This window comes from Triturus cristatus, chromosome 9 (assembly GCF_964204655.1).
Source record: "Triturus cristatus chromosome 9, aTriCri1.1, whole genome shotgun sequence".
NCBI lineage: Eukaryota > Metazoa > Chordata > Amphibia > Caudata > Salamandridae > Triturus > Triturus cristatus.
Window position 1 is genome coordinate 214,151,060 of NC_140592.1, and position 20,190 is coordinate 214,171,249.

Sequence of the window (20,190 nt, forward strand, 5' to 3'; positions counted from 1 at the left end):
GTGCCAGGGGACAATGGCACAGAGCACAACCTATGCTGTGGACACTGAGAGTGTCCACATTTTGTGATGACACACATGACACCTATGAATATATGCCCCAGGGGACAGTAGTGGCCACACAACTCCATGGTCCTGAATGGGAATGACTGCAACACACGCCACCATCCTTGCACCATGCGTATCGCACACTCATGCACATCATGTCACAGGCCACAACATAGGACATGCGTGCTGTAAGGCATGACACTTGAGAGACTAACTCCCATGTCTGGACTCTGCATCAGTGCCAACTGACATGGAACCCACAAGTTATGAACTGGACAGGGTACAGGCAAGGTCCCAAAACCTGTTACACACCACCCCCACACATGATGCTACAGGCATTGTTCACGTGGATAAACTGCCAGCCTAGATAACCTTGTGAAGGAGTGACTACACACAGACCAGGGAACACATTGCAAGGAGGGGAAGGGAGGCAGGAGAGCACCGCTATACTGTGGGTAACAGGATCTGCACAGCACCTTTAAACCCTGGCAGTGTATCCATGCAACTGTGCACTTACAAATGCTGGTGACACACAACAAACACACATGTACCTACCCCCTTCCTGCTGCTGCTTCTCCTGTAAGCGCCTGTCCAAGTCTGGAAAGACCACCGCCAGCACACGCTTGTGGATGTGGGTCAGACGGCGGCGTCCGCGGTTCTTATGGGTCTCAGGTGAGTCCCCCAGCAGGACCCGTGCGATCCTCCGCGTCCAGCACTGGATATCCTGCCAGCGTTTTCTCACCTGGGCCAGGCGCCGCTTGCGACCCTCCGTCCTCCTTACGGCACTGACGGCGTTCATCCAGATCTGCTTCTTGGAAGAGGCGCCTACCTGTGAGGATGAACAAGTGACACTACATCAATACACCTGGCACATGTCACAGAGACACATATTAGAACAAATTTGCTGTTTACAACAAGGCATAGTATGCATCCAACGCATTGCACCTTTGTCATAGGGACATGATCCTCTGGGGAAGGGCAAAAGCAGTACGTGCCATTGAAAGTACACAGGTGGAATGAGGGCAACGACACAATCAATGATCCAGGCTCACACTGTGCATCACAAGCTACACCAGGATTATGTGCAGCACCTCTAAGCAGTCACATGCCACAGGCCACTGACGCTACCTCAGCAGAGTACACAGACACACACAGGCACAGGACATTCACCTGCCATTGCCAAATGCAGCGACAAACCTCACTCTGCACATGTGCCACTAGACGGGGGTCTCACAGGTGTGGGGCTGGCTCTGCACGTCAGACACACAGCACTGCTCCCTGCTCACATCAGATGGGCAGGGTATATCCATCCCTCATGCAGCCCGGGTGCTACACTCCACATATGCACCCACCCACATGACAGGGGACTTACACACACACCCATGTCCAGGGTACGAACACATCATGTGGACACTCTCAGCACAGGTACACAGAACTAACACACATCTGTGGGTACAGTCACCTGTCACACTGGGCTGACCACATAATCAAATGAGGACTGTAGAGGCTACATTCCCAGGAGGTCAAGACAGGCAGAATGTGGCATGCACCATGCAGTGATTGTCACAGTAAACACAATGCAAGTGAGGATGGCAGACATGCACCACAGCATGCTCTGGCTGGGAGACATCAGGCATGCCCCCCCCTGGGACCCCTCCTACAGTACATAGCATGTGTGTCACACCTGGACACAATGCCAGAAGTCACAGTCACAAAAAAGGGACACAGTCTGTGCTATTAGACTCTGCACTCACCTGATACCCTGGTCACCCATACAGCAGGGGGTACTGTGGGAGGATCACATCCAGCAATGCCAGGTTCTCCTCCAGGGTGAAAGGCTGTGCCCTCTCCACAGACCTTGACATGGTTCCAGGGAATCAGGAGCAGCAGCTGGGTCGTAGAATCCAAAGATGTGCAGGCAAGTGCTCCCTCATGGGACCTGGCTGCCTTATATCTGCCTTGCTGGCCTGTTTCATGCACAGCAGTACAGAGTGATTGGTCACTCACATTTGCATCCTATGTTTCCTCCAATCCCTTCAAACCTAGCACAGTCAGTGGGTTTTTATTGTTTTTTTTCTTGAGCATGATGTCAACTCCAGAACCACATTGCAACAAAGTAGATTCATTCAAACTGACTTCTGCTGTGCACCTTCCGGAAAAAATTCAAACTTTAAACTTGGTCTCCATGACAACCAGCATGCATGTAGGCCTTTATACTTGTCCCTCATGTGTCCCCTATGTAATTTGGAGTTTCACACACAGGTACGGTGCGTACCGGGGCCCTAGGGCACCCCAAATGCATAGCAACGGCCCGTACAGGCGTGTGTACGGTCCGTATCACTATGGGTGTGCTCGCGTATGCGTACCCATAGTGATAGTGAGCGTACAGGCGTGTGTACGGTCCATATCACTATGGGTGTGCTCGCGTATGCGTACCCATAGTGATACGGACCGTACACATGCCTGTACGCTCACTATCACTATGGGTACGCATACGCGAGCACACCCATAGTGATACGGACCGTACACACGCCTGTACGCTCACTATCACTATGGATACACATACGCGAGCACACCCATAGTGATACGGACCGTACACACGCCTGTACGCTCACTATCACTATGGGTTTGCTCGCGTATGTGTATCCATAGTGATAGTGAGCGTACAGGCGTGTGTCACGTTGATTGAGGAGTTGACGGCAAGACTGGCACCACACCTGCAACCGCTGCACAGGTATCCTACGGCACTGACACCCAAGCTGAAGGTAATGGCAGCCCTACATTTTCTTGCCACGGGTACCTTTCAATATACCATAGCACATGTTGGTGGCATGTCCCAGACCATGTTCAGCCGTGTGCTGCATGATTTTTTAGAGGCCATGTTGCTTCACCTGGATGAGTTTATCCATTTCCCAACTCCTGAACAGTTGACAGGTGTCAAGCGTGGATTCTATGCCCTGGGAGGGATGCCCCATGTCATTGGGTCCATAGATGGGACACATGTGGCTTTGGTACCACCACAGGCACAGGAGGTAGCGTACAGGAATCGCAAGCACTACCACTCCATCAATGCCTTTGTGGTGTGTCTGTCCAACATGGTGATTTCACATGTCTGTGCTCGTTTTCCAGGATCAGCACACGATGCCTACATCATGAGGCGTAGCAGGGTGCCTGAAATGATGACGCAGCTGCGCAACGAACGAGCACGTGTTGTTGGTGGGTACACTCTGTCTGTCCTGTATAATAACAGGAATTTCCAAATACCTATAATTAATATAAGGTCTAACGAGCATTCGTTCCAAACTGCCGACAAACTACTCCGAGAACGAAGGGGTTATCATTTTCTCGATTCTATGGATGAACAAGATTTAGCCAGGGCAGCTGTCCATTGGGTGGACAGTCCCGGAAAATATAGTGATGATACAGTAGTACGCACATTTTTGAATCTTACCCCAGATGAACAGAGGTTAGCTGGGATTTATATGATTCAACAACTCATTATACTATATCGGAGTCAGCGTTCGGACCCTGGTCCCTTACCTGACATACTGACTGAATTGCTTATGAATAAATGGAGAGGTGCAGGTACTAAATTAATTAAAGAAATTCTAGAATCAAGAAAGCAGTATATTCTTTTGTATGCGCAGAGCATGTCTCATTGCCCGTCAAGGAAAGAACCACGTATCACATGGATAGACAGAATCCCTTACGAGAAGTGCACCCAATAAAAGGCGAGGACAACGAGTTCAAGCGCGTATTTGTATATACGCCCATATCGAAAATAGAATTGTTACAAATGAAGAAAGGGGTACCCAGTCATGACAAAGATCCAGCGGGTTTTCACCGAGAAATTAAAGACATGTTACTCATGGGAGAGTATACCTATCCCGACATTATGACAATATTAAAGGTATTGATGCCTGCTGGTATTTATGAGAAACTCAAGGAAAAAGAGTGGGAGGTAGGAGACCAAAAGATAGAATGGTCAGTGTTAGAAGCGGAAGAAAAGGCCCGAACTGCAGGAGCAGGACTTGGGGATAAAACTAAAGCACTGCCAGGTTTATTAGTACAGGTACTGCCACGTTTATTAACTACGAAAAAGGAAGATTGGGGTACAATTTCAGCCTGTAAACAGAAGCAAGATGAAGACACTAGTGATTACTATGCCCGATTTGAAAAATGTTTTGGTATAAATAGTGGCATAAAAGCAAGTAGCGAATCATACCCACATCTGTTTGTAACAAAATTAGTAGAAAATGCCCTGCCACCAGTAAAGAATAGAGTATTAAAATTCGAGAGTACCTGGCAAGGTAACACTCCATCACAAATGTTACAAATGTTACAGTACCATCATAATAGAATTAGAGAGGAACAAGAACATGAACACAGACGCATGAAAGACACGAAAATGAAAATGTTAGTTTCCCAGACAGTTCCAGCTGAAGGACATAAAAAGGGTATGACACATTCCGATTCAGCAGGACCTGTAAAAGGGACATGCAATTATTGTAAAAAGCCAGGTCATTATGTACACGATTGTCCAGTTTTAAAACATAATATCGCCATAGGTAAAACACAAGAAAGACCACGGCCATTTAGACAAGAGCAGAATGAACAAGGAGCTCTGCAGCATGCCCAGGCCATGCCAGCCGCACAACAGCCAATACAGTTTGTGCCAGCTGCACCACCGTTGCCTGTTGCTGCCACACAGACAACAACACGACAAATGTATCAGACCGCACAGTATGAATATCCTGAGTATCAGCGTTACGCATGAACTAGCCTAGAGAGGGAAGTTGACTTACCCCTTATCGAGATACCTGTAGATCAAGAAGGACCTTATGTACACAGTGAATTATTAGGCCAAGATAGAAAATTTTTACTCGATACAGGGGCAAGTCGAACAACTATAAAACGTAGTGAAGTTCCAGGGGCACCCCTCTCAGGCTCACAAAATATTTCCCTTGGTTTTTCAGGAAAACCTATTGTTAATGAAGTGTCACAACCTCTGCCACTTACGATAGGACCTCTGACCCGAACTACAGATTTATTGCTTACTAAATCATGTCCAGAAAACCTGTTAGGAATAAAAACATTAAAAGCTCTAGGAGCTATAATATGTTGTTCTCCGGAAGGAGTAAGATTGTTTTTACGTGATTTTAAAGGTCACTATGTATCTAGAGACATGGATCCCCGACTGCAGACTTTACCTACACGTCTATGGGCACAAGGCCCTACTGATGTTGGTTGCATGAATATTACACCATATCGAGTCACATTAAAGGCAGGAGTGGTGCTACCACGAATGCGACAATACAAGTTACCACCAGATGCTGTAGTGGCTTTACTACAAATAATTGACGAGCTCATTACCCAAGGAGTAGTTGTAGAAACAGACTCCAATGTATGTAATTCACCGATAATTCCGATTCTTAAACGAACAGATCCAAAGGCCCCGCCAGTATATCGATTGGTTATTGATCTGCGCGAATTAAACAAGTGCATTGTGCCACAATTTCCTGTGGTCCCAGATATCTCGTCATTACTGACAGCTATTGATTCCGAAGCAACGTTCTTTACTGTAATTGATCTCAAGAATGCCTTTTTCAGCGTCCCAATAGATCCGGAAAGCCAATATTTGTTCGGATTTAGTTTAAATGGACGTAACTTTAAATTCTCACGCGCACCTCAAGGATTTACAGAAAGCCCCAGCATCTATAGCCAAGCACTGAAACGAGAACTCGATAGCATCCACATGCCAGTTAACACTGCTCTGCTTCAATATGTCGATGATCTGCTGATCACCGCGAGAAGCGAACCGGAATGTGAAAAAGCATCACTGACAGTTTTACAATTTCTAGCCGAAAAGGGGCACAAGGTGTCCCCTTCTAAGCTGCAATTCTGTGTCCAGCGAGTTATTTATCTTGGACACTCGCTGTCCAAGGAGGGAAGGCAGCTTACACCGGACCGCATTCAGTTAATAGCTAACATGCCAACACCCAAGACACAAAAGGAGGTGCGGGCTTTCATAGGTCTCACTTCATATTGCAGGCAGTGGATCCCTCAGTACGCATTTCTAGCAAAACCACTCATTCAGTTAACCACACAGGAGGCAGCCACATCGACTGTTCTCCCTTGGACTCAAGAACATACACAAGCTTTTGAAAGCCTAAAGAAAGCTTTATGTCAAGCACCTGTTTTAGCAACGCCATGTTACAGAAAACAGTTTACACTCTTTGTTACAGAACGCGAAGGTACTGCTTTGTCAGTACTCACACAGGAACAAGCAGGAGCACACAAACCATGTGCTTATTTTTCTAGTACATTAGATCCAGTAGCTCAGGCTTTGCCTGCATGCCTGAAATCAGTGGCAGCGACAGCTTTAGCAATCAGACAAAGCGATGCCATAGTGTTAGGACATCCATTGACAGTTCAAGTACCACACGCAGTAGAGGTTCTTGTAAACAGAACACAAACACAACACTTGACTATAGCGCGACTTACAGGATACGAGCTTACATTGTTTCAGCCACACATAGAAATCAGACGCTGTAACACATTGAATCCTGCCACACTTTTGCCAGTAACCGGAACAGACCCACTAGCTCATGACTGTATTGAAGTTATTACTATAACGACAAAACCCAGACAAGACTTGACAGATGTCCCATTGTCAGATCCAGACCTGACGTTGTATGTAGATGGTTCATGTATGAGAACAAGTACAGGAGAGTTAGTGGCTGCTTACGCAGTCACAACAGATACTGAAGTCATTGAAACTAATCGTATAAATACTTTGTCAGCTCAAGCCGCAGAGCTCATCGCTCTGACACAAGCCTGTATTCAAGCCACAAATAAAAAAGTCAACATATACACTGATTCACGTTATGCATTCGGAGTTGTACATGACTTCGGCGTGCTGTGGCGAGAGAGAGGTTATTTAACTTCCCACGGTGCCCACATTCAGCACGGACCCCTCATTCATGCCTTATTAGATGCAATACATCTACCCACTGCAATATCAATTATGAAATGTAAGGCTCATACGAAGGTTACTGATATCATTTCCCAAGGCAATGATCTAGCCGACAGAACAGCTAAACAGACTGCTCAAACTCAAACCCCCGACATGACAAAGACAATAGTCCCGACACCGACACAGTGTATGACAGTTAAAGATCCTACTCTTGACGTAATTGACATACAGACACATGCTACACCAGACGAAATAAAGAAATGGACTGAATTAGGAGGGATCCAGACGGACCAAGGATGGATGATGAAGGAAAAGTCTGTATGGTTCCTTCCTGATTCAATGGTCCAAGTTATAATTAACACGACCGAAAGACTCAGCTGGAGCCCAGGTGGAAGACACCCAAGTTGGTTCTGCTGACCACAAGAACAGCCGTGAAGATCGAGGGCCGCAAGGGCTGGATTCATTCAAGTCATATCAAGAAACTTCATGGACAATCCTCGGATATAGACATTGTGCCCTGCACTCCCTCACAGACTGATTCAAAACAGACACATGCTACACCAGACGAAATAAAGAAATGGACTGAATTAGGAGGGATCCAGACGGACCAAGGATGGATGATGAAGGAAAAGTCTGTATGGTTCCTTCCTGATTCAATGGTCCAAGTTATAATTAACACTATACATAGTCCAGCGCATCTAGGAGAAAAAGCTATGCTAGACAGCATTCAACACATTTGGTTCAATAAACATTTACGAGCAGCAGCCAAACAAAAAGTCCGTACCTGTATGATCTGTTGCCAGTTCAACCCAGGAAAAAGCGTTCCCGTAGAACAGGGTGGATTTCATCCTCCTGATCACCCTTTTGAAGCCCTCCAGATGGATTATATCCAGATGGAACGATGTCGAGGATTCAAATATGTTCTCGTAGTTGTCTGCGCTCTGTCCCGTTGGACGGAGGCATACCCGGTTTCAGATTACACTGCCCCGACTACTGCCAAACAGTTGGTTCGAGAATTCTTCCCACGATACGGTTTACCACGTGTTGTCTACTCAGATAACGGCCAGCCGTTCTCATCCGAATTAATGAAACATGTTTCACTTCTGCTAGGATATCAGTGGAAATTCCACTGTGTTCGACACCCCGAGGCAGCAGGTCTCGTAGAAAGACATAATCAGATACTGAAAATCAGACTGTCCAAAATATGCAGAGAGAAAGGTGTCGACTGGATAGTAGCATTACCAGTTGCACTCTTTTACATGAGAATGGTAGCACACTCTCGAACAGGGCTATCCCCGTATGAGGTGATCTTCGGCAGACCACCAAATATGTGGGGGACGCCCATACCACGCAAAATAACTGATATTGACTGTAATATGCTGACAGATTACTTGGCTTCCTTGATGTCTGCACTACAATCTTGTCGTTCACAGGTTGCTGCAGCATTTCCCGACAACACTGAGGTGAAACCCCATGACGTAGTTCCGGGTGATTTCGTGTTTGTGAAAAATTTCGACCGAAAGACTCAGCTGGAGCCCAGGTGGAAGACACCCAAGTTGGTTCTGCTGACCACAAGAACAGCCGTGAAGATCGAGGGCCGCAAGGGCTGGATTCATTCAAGTCATATCAAGAAACTTCATGGACAATCCTCGGATATAGACATTGTGCCCTGCACTCCCTCACAGACTGATTCAAAACTTCCTTTGGTTGAAAAGACTGAAACCGAACTCTATAAAGTTAAATTGAGGCCTAGAACGTCAGACGATTTGATTGTTTAAGTCCTCTCCTAGGTGAAGCGGTTGAATCTGTCTCTGACATGTATCCTCTAGACCTGAATCATGGACAGTCGCGAAAAATGATGAAACGACAGGCGTATTGTAAATCACTGCGTAGCCACTGTATAGTGACATTATTAATCTTGCTTTTCTTAAGTCTTTTAATAATTACTGCAAGTATATTGTTGCACATATATTACCCTATTGCCAGAAATGTTTACAATGTTACTGCTGAACATTCTTTTAGTGACCTACCGCCGCATGAATTGTCTTATAGACTTGCGCTGCGCAATAACACTTTCATTAGTATGTTACATCATTCCCATCAGACTAGTAATGCCACTAATTGTTGGGTGTGTGGCCGACTCCCTCCCTATCAGAATTATGAAGGAGTCCTGCCTTTCTTTCCACATCCGTTTACACATAATGGCTCCTGTGGAGCATGGTTTAGTTTAATCAATTCCATAGACTCAGACACAGCAGTTTACCAAGATCATTGGGTATGGGGAAACCTGAACCTAGTTTTACTCAAGGTCTGCTACCCTGACAAGGAGGGTCGCCCCAAGAGAACAGGAACTGATCTAGAAAATGAAGTATATGGATTAGGTAATTTTACACCTAATCTCATGATTCTAAATGTCGTATCCGAAGTTGAACTAGTCTTACCCACCATGTCAGTATTCCCAGCGAAGGGTGAATTGTGTGTAAGAAAGGTTGGTTCCATACATATGGGCCATAGTAAATGCACTACTACAGTAGAATTCAGTGATCAAGGCAAATCTTCATTTAGAGCTTATCGCCACTCCTACTTTATATGTGGTCAGACTGCATATATGCGTCTACCTCTAGATTGGGATGGTACCTGCTACATTGCATTCCTTTTGCCACCTGTTTTCCTAGCTCCTCCTGATTATTATAGAAATATTCATTTAGTACACAACAGAGAGCGGAGAGATCTCCCAATTGTTGATTACACTGAAACAGCATGGGAAAAATACACAGATTTCAATAAAGGCATCTTTCCCTATATAGGTACTGTTACTAATAGTAAACTAATACGTAGATTAACTAGAACCCTTGAAGCAGTAGTGAATGAAACTATTTCCGCCTTAGGCAATTTAACAGAAGAGCAGTCTGCTATGCGGATTGTTGTGCTTCAAAATCGTCTTGTCCTTGACGTCATCCTGGCTGATAGGGGCGGAGCTTGTAGGGTCATCGGATCAAGCTGCTGCGTATTCATACCAGAAAATTCGCCATCTGTATATAAAGCCATCACTCGCCTTCATAAGATTGTAAACCAGATACACCAGAACCCAGGCACTTGGACTTGGTCCAGTTGGTTTTGGAGTGTGATATCAGCCTGGGGATGGAGAGTTCTATCTTTCCTAGGTATTGGCCTTCTCATACTATTCAGTTGCTGTCTATGTCTGCAATGTGGACCAGCGATTTGTGGTCTGTGTACCACATCGTGTATTCCAACACCAAGATTTCATTCGTCACGGAAGAAGAAAGAAGAACAAATGATGCTATATGAACAGATCAATGGATTAATGAAGATTGATATCTCTTAACGGGCAAGTAGGGGACAAGGAGGGAATGTGGAAATATGGATTTTCTGGTCAGTTATGTCCCCTATCTTGGACCCCAACGGTTCTATGTGCATGTCACAAGTACATGTATGTTCCCTCCAGTTCCAGTTATGAAGACGCAAATACATGTGCGTCCACCGTCAACATGTCCTCTGTCAGATCCGCCATGAATAGGCCGGATATTCCATTCCTAAGTATGAAAGGCCACCGGCTTTATATGGTTCACTTATGCCATTTTACAGTCCAGGCAAGTAGGCCCTGATTCTGTCATCAAACTCTTCTTGCCTTCTGCCTCTGAAAGCTCCAGTCTGAGCCTGCATCTGTGACCATGAACTTTGTCTCATTCTCTGCGCGGCTCACGAAGCCTGACATCAGCCTATTCTCTGCCAAGAACTGTATTTCACCTTCGAGTTATCTGCTTCCCCCTCAGCCGATGCATTCCTGCCTAGTAGTTTAAGTAAACATTCTTCCAGCCACTGAGCAAAAGGCCCGGCTTCTCTGCCCTTATGCAAGTAATTCATAGTCCTGTTACTATGGAATATTCCTGCCCTCGCATTTAGTGTAGACACTTAGACGCTTGTACACGCACGCACAGTCAGTATAGAATAGATTCTGTTCGAGAGTCCTTCTTTATGGATAACATAGTTCTTTAAACATAGGATGTTAGATATGATTTGGGATTAGGTTGACTTGACCCCCCAGACTTCTTGTCTCCACATGTAGAGCTAAATGTCAAGTCCCCTTCACCCCCTAGTTACACGTCAATTACACGTCATGCTGCTGCGCGCGCATCTATGCCAAGTATTATCTTATGGATCCACCTATATGTGACATCATAACCAATTACGTTCCTTTTTTTACTCCTTATTACACCCATTTTTGGTTACGCAGATAAATCGTCATTTTCCTTATCAATTGTTACGCCTACTGCATTCGCCTCATTGTAATGTATGATCTATAAAAGTCATTTCATGTCAATAATGTATGTACTTCACTTCCTGAACCTCCGTGGTGATGGAACTTGGAGCAACCGATTATAATCGTTCATTGGAATAAAGCCCATTCCGAACCTCTAATACCACGGATTCTGCCTCTCATTTTACTGAGCTGTTTTATTATGTTTCTGTATCAAATTAAGTCCAGGTAAAGGAATTTTATTTACCACAGGTACAACAAACACACTACCTTGGTAATAATCCTTTTAGAGGATCTAGGTTTTTTAGTAAACAGACAGAAGTCTTGCCTAATCCCAAACCAGTTTACTCAATTCCTAGGTTTTATGATAGACACTGTGCAAGGTCAACTGAAACTCCCAAGAGAAAAATTGAAACACATAAAAAAGGAGCTAAGGAACTTCCTAATTCTGGGGAATTCTTCGAATGTTATCAAGGGTAATAGGTTCGTTATCCCCTACGATTCAAGCCATTTTTCCTGGTCCCTTCAATTATCGGCCGCTCCACCGTTTGAAGAGCAAACACGTAAGAGATGGCTTGAGTTATTCAGAGGAAGTAACCTTTTCTCAGGAAGCGAGGGAAGAAATAGAGTGGTGGTTACAAAATATGGAAGCATGGAATGGGAGAGCAATTTTTGGATCCCTCCCAGACCTGGTAATAGAATCGGATGCAAGCTTTCCAGGATGGGGAGCGAACTGTGGTTCAGTTTCTACAGGTGGTGTTTGGACAGAAGAAGAAAAGAGTTTAGATATAAACTGTTTGGAGCTCCTGGCAGGCTCTTTCGCAATAAAAAGCTTTACGAAAGACTCTGTGCAATGTTCGATTCTCTTGAGAATGGATACTGTCTCAGCAGTAAAATATATGTCAACATGCTAGGAGGACCAAAATCAAAAGATTTAGCGGATCTGGCCAAAGTATTTTGGGAATATTGTCTGAAACAGAATATTGTAGTTCAAGCGGAACACATTCCTGGCTTGAACATGTGCAGGCAGATTGGTTTTCGATGAATCATAGGGATTTAAGCAATTGGTGTCTGAACAGGGAAATTTTCCTAAATCTGATGGACATTTGGGGTGCTTGTCAGGTAGATCTGTTTGCAGACAGACTCAATAACCAACTAGAGATTTTTTTAAGTTGGCATCTGGATCCGGAGGCTGCAGGAGTGGATGCTTTCAGACAAGATTGGAGGATTCTGAAAGGATATGCCTTTCCTCCCTTTTCAATGATTACTCGAGTAGCTTCGATGGTTCGCAAATGGAAGTCTCAAGTATGGTACCCAATGTTGTTGGAAATGCTGGAATAGTATCCAATTTTACTACCGGTATTCACGGAAATTCTACTGGGTCCTTCAGGAGAGCTGCACGATCTAGTTCTGCAAGGTGAATTGAGAATGATGGCTTGGAGAGCTTCAGGAATCTATGGGAAGTGCCGGGACTTTCTGAAGAGGCATCTAACCTCATCAAAAAGGGTTCTGAGGTATTTGATGTAAAAAGCCAGACCAGAGATAAAAATGAGCAAATCAATTGATTTAAGAGTACCGGGCAAGAGTACATGGATATAGAAAACAACGTAGTGGAAGGTCAACTGACAAAACAGCTGTACTTCTGACAGGAATAACTATCAAAGTTTAAAAGGTTAAAACGACGTTAAAAACATTTTGTTCAATGAAAGGCATCCCAAAGCCTTAAAATGGCAATCGACTAGGAAAACGGACAACGGAAGAGGAATTGAAAAGAAAAATGGTGTGCCACGCAGGGCGCAACGCAGAAGCAGTGTCCGGGCTTAAGAGTGTGTTCGGCTTTAAAATGCCTGAGACACAAGTCGAGCCCAGAGTGGATACATGCCCGCCGGGGAGCAGAGAAGTCAGTGATCACTCGGCCACGTTCGTAGCATTATTGAAGTTTCTAGCAACGCAGCCGAGTTGCGTAGTCGGTAACCAGGGAAGTTGCCATGCTGCGCGGTTCGCCGTTCTCGAGCGGAAAGGCGGTAAGCATTTAAAACAAAACAATTGAAAAGGTTATAAGTGAATGAGCAACAGGGAAGTCAATACTTAATGATTTAAGCTGATTTAAGCAACTGTACGAAGGGCATAAAAAACAGGAAAGTTAATAAATACCAACTTAAGCAAGTACACAAAAGGGAATAAACAGTACTTAATACATAAAAATCAAAGCGAACAAGCAAATATATTAAAGATATAAAGAATGAATAATACTATATGGTATAAAAGCTTACATCCCTGTGACAATATAATATAATATTCAGAAAAATAATAAAAATATGCTTTGTTGAAAATCACTAGTGACCGATATGTGTGTTTTATAATCATTTAAGGTCTTCTTCCTATTAAAAAGTGACTTGCCGGTGCGATCCAACCGGTTACGCACTGGATGTACCTGGTGCACGCATGTAAGCTCCTTTTAAGACTGTATTGCTATGATGTGTTTTTGGAGGATGCAGTAGACAACAATGATATTAATTGGCATTCTATGATGTAGCTCGATTGTGGGCGATAGCACACAGAGGTACTCCTGCGTATGCTCAAATATGATCTGCATGTCAGCATTCAGGAATAGCATATATGTGTTATATCTAAACTGTTGTGATAGTCAATGCTATTTGGCACCTGAGATTCGCATTTATATTATTCGCAGCAGAACATAACCATTAGTTCTTTTTTTTCCTGTATAGATTCGAATTGTCAGTCATGATAAATATGTAAAATACCAAAAAAGATATTTAAACAAAAAAAAAAATATTCAGAAAAATAATAAACATAGCAGAGGTTAAGAAAATACTTATCTTGACTGCAGCAGCCAAAAAAAGAAGGAAGAGTTATGTATGTTCTAGCCTTTATTGGGTTGGAATGTTTTGTTTTGCAACATTCTAAAGTTTTTTAAAGTGGCTGCAGTTAGCTAATTAAAGAAGATTGCAATAATATTAGCCTCCGTGTCTTTAATAAAATCCTGATTTTCTGACCATCAAGGTTGGGGAAAATCTACATTATCCTATCCTTGTTATTTACCGTGTAAATGACAATATTGAAGATTAATTATGAATGTCTTATTTCTTACTATCACGTAAATGCATTTTGCGCTGTCCCACCTGATGTTTTATGGATAGACCTGTTTAAAATGGGATGAGAGATTGTTCTTTTACGTGGTTACAGATCAGAAGCAAGACCAGAACCTTAAGATTTGGTACCACTCTTGCAGCAATAAGATGCAGTCCCTCACGAGACAGGGGTGTTTATAAGTTTATATGGGCTGCTCTTGGTATATAGGGACTCAAACTGTTTTTTCTCCAAAAACCATGGCTGTTATAGTTCCTATAGTTTAACGTTTACTGTTTTGATAAAACTTTATAGAGCTTTGTTGTAATAATGCAAGGAGAAAGCATAAGCCTCCCTTCAATGTCTTTAATACATCTGAAAATGTTTGCTCAAGATTGCTAGAAATCTCGCCTCTAGCTCAACACAATTTCGTTCTGTGTTGTTTTTGCTTAAGTGTGATGATGTGAAATTGAGAAAATAATAATGGGAAGTGTTGCACAACAGAAAATTAAAAAAAAAAAAAATACAAATGATTGCCGGTAAATGTCTGAGACTTTAATTAAAACGTTAAACGTCTATGTAAATCTTTTTAAGCTCTAATATGGCATCTGTAGTTTTGTCACTTGAGCAGGGCTTTAAGTGGGCCGGGTCTCACCAGGTCTGAGCACCGGCAGGTTTTTAAAGGGGGCTTTGAAAAGGGTCTCTATCGGGCTCTGTTTTGTGCCCTGGCACCGGCGGTCCGTTTTTTAGGTCTCGCCTGAGCTATAGCATGCTCTAGTTCAAGCGAGATCTTTAGTAAGCGGGTTTTTAAAGTGCTAACAGAGAGGCATTTGCTGGCCTCAACCTTGCGTGCACGTGCGCGTGAACTCGCACAGGCCATCTGGCTTTTGTAATGGCTCATTAAGCCTTACAGCGCCAGAACCATGCCCCTCCTCTGCTCTCACTCCCTCTTAGTCAGCTTCATTTTCCTTCATGCTTTTGTGCTTAAAGAGTTTTGTTTTCTTAATTTTTAAATAAATAGAGTGCGCGCATTTTGCATTTTAAAATCATGTGCTGATTGCAGTCCCATGACGTCCTCGTCTTATAATTAATAATGCTTTTGTGATTAAAGTGTTCCGTTTTCTTATTCGTAAAGAAATAGAGTGCGCTCATTTAGCATGTCAAACCTGTACTTACATACACACATTTTTTTACATGTGAACTACTTTAGTAAAAAAACGCAAACCTTACACATTAAATCCAATCATTGGATCATAGCTAGAAGTCATAAAAGATTAGAAGTCATTCAGTGCACGCTTCCACCAGGCACACACACCACCAGCCGTCAGTGCACGCTTCCACCAGGCACACACACCACCAGCCGTCAGTGCACGATTCCACCAGGCACACACACCACCAGCCGTCAGTGCACGCTTCCACCAGGCACACACCACCAGCCCTCAGTGCACGCTTTCACCAGGCACACACCACCAGCCATCAGTGCACGCTTCCACCAGGCACACACACCACCAGCCAAGAGTGCACGATTACCACCAGGCACACACACCACCAGCCGTCAGTGCACGATTCCACCAGGCACACACACCACCAGCCGTCAGTGCATGATTCCACCAGGCACACACACCAGCAGCCATGAGTGCACGCTTTCACCAGGCACACACCACCTGCCGTCAGTGCACGCTTTCACCAGGCACACACACCACAAGCCGTCAGTGCACGCTTCCACCAGGCACACATACCACCAGCCATCAGTGCACGCTTCCACCAGGCATAAACACCACCACCCATCAGTGCATGCTTCCACCAGACACACACACCACCAGCCAGCCATCAGTGCACGCTTCCACCAGGCACACACACCACCAGCCATCAGTGCACGCTTCCACCAGGCATACACGCCACCAGCCATCAGTGCACGCTTCCACCAGGCACACACACACCACCAGCCATCAGTGCACACTTCTACCAGGCATACACACCACCAGCCGTCCATGCATGCTTCCACCAGGCACACAAACCACCAGCCATCAGTGCATGATTCCACCAGGCACACACACCACCAGCCATCAGTGCACGCTTCCACCAGGCACACACACCACCAGCCGTCAGTGCATGCTTTTACTAGGCACACACACCATCAGTCGTCAGTGCACGCTTTCACCGGGCACACACACCACCAGCCGTCAGTGCATGTTTCCACTGGGCACACACACACCACCAGCCGTCAGTGCACGCTTTCACCAGGCACACACACCACCAGCCATCAGTGCACACTTCCACCAGGCACACACACCACCAGCCGTCAGTGCACGCTTTCACCGGGCACACACCCCACCAGCCGTCAGTGCACGCTTCCACCAGGCACACACCACCGGCCGTCAGTGCACGCTTTCACCAGACACACACACACCACCAGCCGTCAGTGCACGCTTTCACCAGGCACACACACCACCAGCCGTCAGTGCACACTTTCACCAGGCACACACACCACCAGCCATCAGTGCACGCTTCCACCAGGCACACGCACCACCAGCCATCAGTGCACGCTTTCACCAGGCACACACACCACCAGCCATCAGTGCACGCTTTCACCAGGCACACACACCACCAGCCATCAGTGCATGCTTCCACCAGGCACACACACCTCCAGCTGTCAGTGAACGCTTCCACCAGGCACACACACCACCAGCCGTCAGTGCACGTTTCCACCAGGCACACACACAACCAGCCGTCAGTGGACGCTTCCACCTGGCATACACACCACCAGCCATCCGTGCACGCTTCCATCAGGCACACACACACCACCAGCCGTCAGTGCACGCTTCCAGCAGGCATACACACCACCAGCCGTCAGTGCACGCTTCCACCAGGCGCACACACACCACCAGCCGTCAGTGCACGCTTCCACCAGGCACACACACCACCAGCCATCAGTACACGATTCCACCAGGCACACACACCACCAGCCATCAGTGCATGCTTCCACCAGGCACACACACCACCAGCCGTCAGTGCATGCTTCCACCAGGCATACACACCACCAGCCGTCAGTGCACACTTCCACCAGGCACACACACCACCGGCCGTTAGTGCACGCTTCCACCAGGCATACGCACCACCAGCCATCAGTGCACGCTTCCACCAGGCACACACACCACCAGCCATCAGTGCACACTTCCACCAGGCACACACACCACCAGCCGTCAGTGCACGCTTCCACCAGGCACACACACCACCAGCCGTCAGTGCACGCTTCTACCAGGCATACACACCACCAGCCGTCCATGCATGCTTCCACCAGGCATTTTCTCATTTGCAAAGTTCGGCTCATGCGCACAGCTAAGCAGCCCCCACACCCCGGGAATGACTGCTTCCTACAACCAGAATGGAAACAACATTCAGAGCTATGAAAACAAGTTCATTTGATGCAAAGAACTGTTAACATAAACCATGTCCAGCTATTGTAGATCTGGCAACTTAAACAAAACAGCAACAAAAAACAAACAAGCATTGGCATATCCAATAGGTCTCGCTTTTTGGCCCATATAAGTATTTAGTTATGCAGCAGAATATCCTTGGTGCAACAACACCAACTGTTGCATGGCTAAACACTTATACGGTCCAAAATGCTAGACCTATTGGCTATGCCACTGCTTGTTCTGGACTGCAGTGAAAGCAGGCACACCAATGTGCGTGTGCTCACACTGCTCACTTCTCACTAGTGAAGTCACGACATGAAGTCATGCCAGGCGAGCGTTGTAGGGGAAGGGAAATCCTTTAAAGAGAGTAATTTTCTCTCTGGATTTCCCTTCTGTTGTGGTGTCACCAGGGCGTTAAGTGGAAGCTTATTTCTCTCATGAATCTAACAACCATTGACAAAGCCAATAGTCCTGACTTGTAGGTCTGATGTTACTTATCATATATCTGTATGCAACGACAGAAATACAAGTCGGGCGACACATTATGCTAAACACAGATTTTTAGCTTAGGTGTTTTTCAACCACGCCCCTAATTACATCGGTCACGCCCCTTTGAGAGACACCTCCCCCCCACACACCCCCCACAGTTTTTTCATCCCACTTAAAGCCCTGCAGTTGAGCCTCGGAAATCATGATCTGTAGCGCTGAATTCATGAAATGTAACTGTTACCCTTTATTTCACCTGTGTTAGAAAGCGTTCATTTATCAACAGTGAGTATTAAGCAGAAATGTTCCATTATGTTTGCACTGTCACTAGATCTTTCCCGTAAAAACACACATCCAAGATGGCCGACAATTTAACCCCTCCCACGATTGCTAGATCGTGTTTGTCTTTTTGTCTCTTCCGGAGGTGTGTCTGAAAGAATTGCCTGGATTTGCAAACTCAAAAGAGGTTACTAGAGGCTCATTATGTAAAGTCATAAGTGTTTAAAATGTGCAAATGATTGACGTCGAGAGATACCGTGTAACTGAAACGCGATCCTGCTACCTTTGCTCAGAGTGCTCTCTGCCCTGCAGGGAGGAGTCATCAGCTGACAGGTTTTCCATGTATATTGACTTGTAGTTAGATCGCTCGATCCTGCCCACGCTTTAAACGTCCCAGTGCTCTGAGCCACTGCAACCAACTTTCCTCTGCGAGGTGCCAAAAAGTTTTCTGGGCGCCCCAGTTACTCTGTTGAGGGTTGCAAGGGTCAGTCCAGCGGCGAGGGGTCACCTGCCTCTTGTGGTCCAGTACTGAGCCCGCAGTAGTCGGTCTGTTGTCATGGCCTGGTGGCAGGTGGAGAGGGGCTTCAGGAATGCGATCTCTAGAGACGTGAATCCGGACCTTGCCAAGGAGCGGGAAGCACCCCCTTTCTCCTTGGAGAGACTTACCAATATTTTGGACGGTGGAGCTGAGAACACTCGGTTGCGGAGGACAGTAGGTGAGTTCTGAACACCTGTCACCTTTCACTGTCCCTGTCACATTCATCAGGGAAAAGGTGACACATTGCCAACCTTAAACACTGCAGAGTTTGAGGTTTAATGTATATAAGTTGTCCTTTATAACAAATGCATATAACTGGGAAAATTGAAGCAACGTAGACAACATTTCTTAATCTCACATTGACGTACTTGGGAAGAAATGCATTTCCTTCAAAAGAGTGACCGAACGCAAATCATAAAATATACAAACGTGGTCTAGGAAGGAGGGAGAATCCCCTTTAAAGTGTGAGATGTCCTCGAACACGATAGTGGAACCCCAAATAGCAACGTCCTGTTCAGATGGCTGGGGGGGGGGGGGGTGTAAAATCGGGAAAAAATGAGAATAGGGGGTCACCCACGCCGCCACTTACTTTTTATTAGTTTTAAATATAAGCGTGGTACCTAAAGTTAACCAAACAAATTACCTGTTGAGGCAGCCCAAGTTTTGAAGCTACAATTCCCGAAGATTTTATCAATTTTTTTTTATTAACAGTAACCCCTTTATGTAACCTTTTCATGTCCTAAACCCCTTTTCATTGTCATTATTTTTAATTAACGCAGTGACATGTTAATAATTTTCAGGGATTTTTGCTCTCATTTTATACTTTATATTGATACCATGCACAAAATCAGCATCTATAAGAATGTAAATTAATCAGGAAGACTCAATAAAATTCATGGAGGCGTGTAGAACGACGACATGTTGAGGGTGGTAATAGAATTGTTCCCCTGGATAGTATTTGAATTGCCCAGTGAGGAGTGTATGGATGATTATAACAGAAAACGCGCAAATCTCATCTTTTCCGTTTAGCATTTACTCATGAAAACTCAACCTTTTGGAGGGGGAGTTTTATATAGCG

At 45.4% G+C, this 20,190-nt stretch overlaps 1 protein-coding gene across 1 annotated transcript in view; it reads left to right on the top strand.

The window, feature by feature from the left end:
- Window positions 1-18,706: 18,706 nt before the first annotated feature.
- The window catches only part of ACOX2 (acyl-CoA oxidase 2), a 243,585-nt gene continuing 242,101 nt past the window's right edge, over window positions 18,707-20,190 (top strand). Inside the window, exon 1 of the mRNA XM_085624741.1 lies at window positions 18,707-19,290. Coding sequence (XP_085480867.1) covers window positions 19,131-19,290 — 160 coding nt within the window. The 5' untranslated portion in view covers window positions 18,707-19,130. The remainder of the gene's footprint in view (window positions 19,291-20,190) is intronic.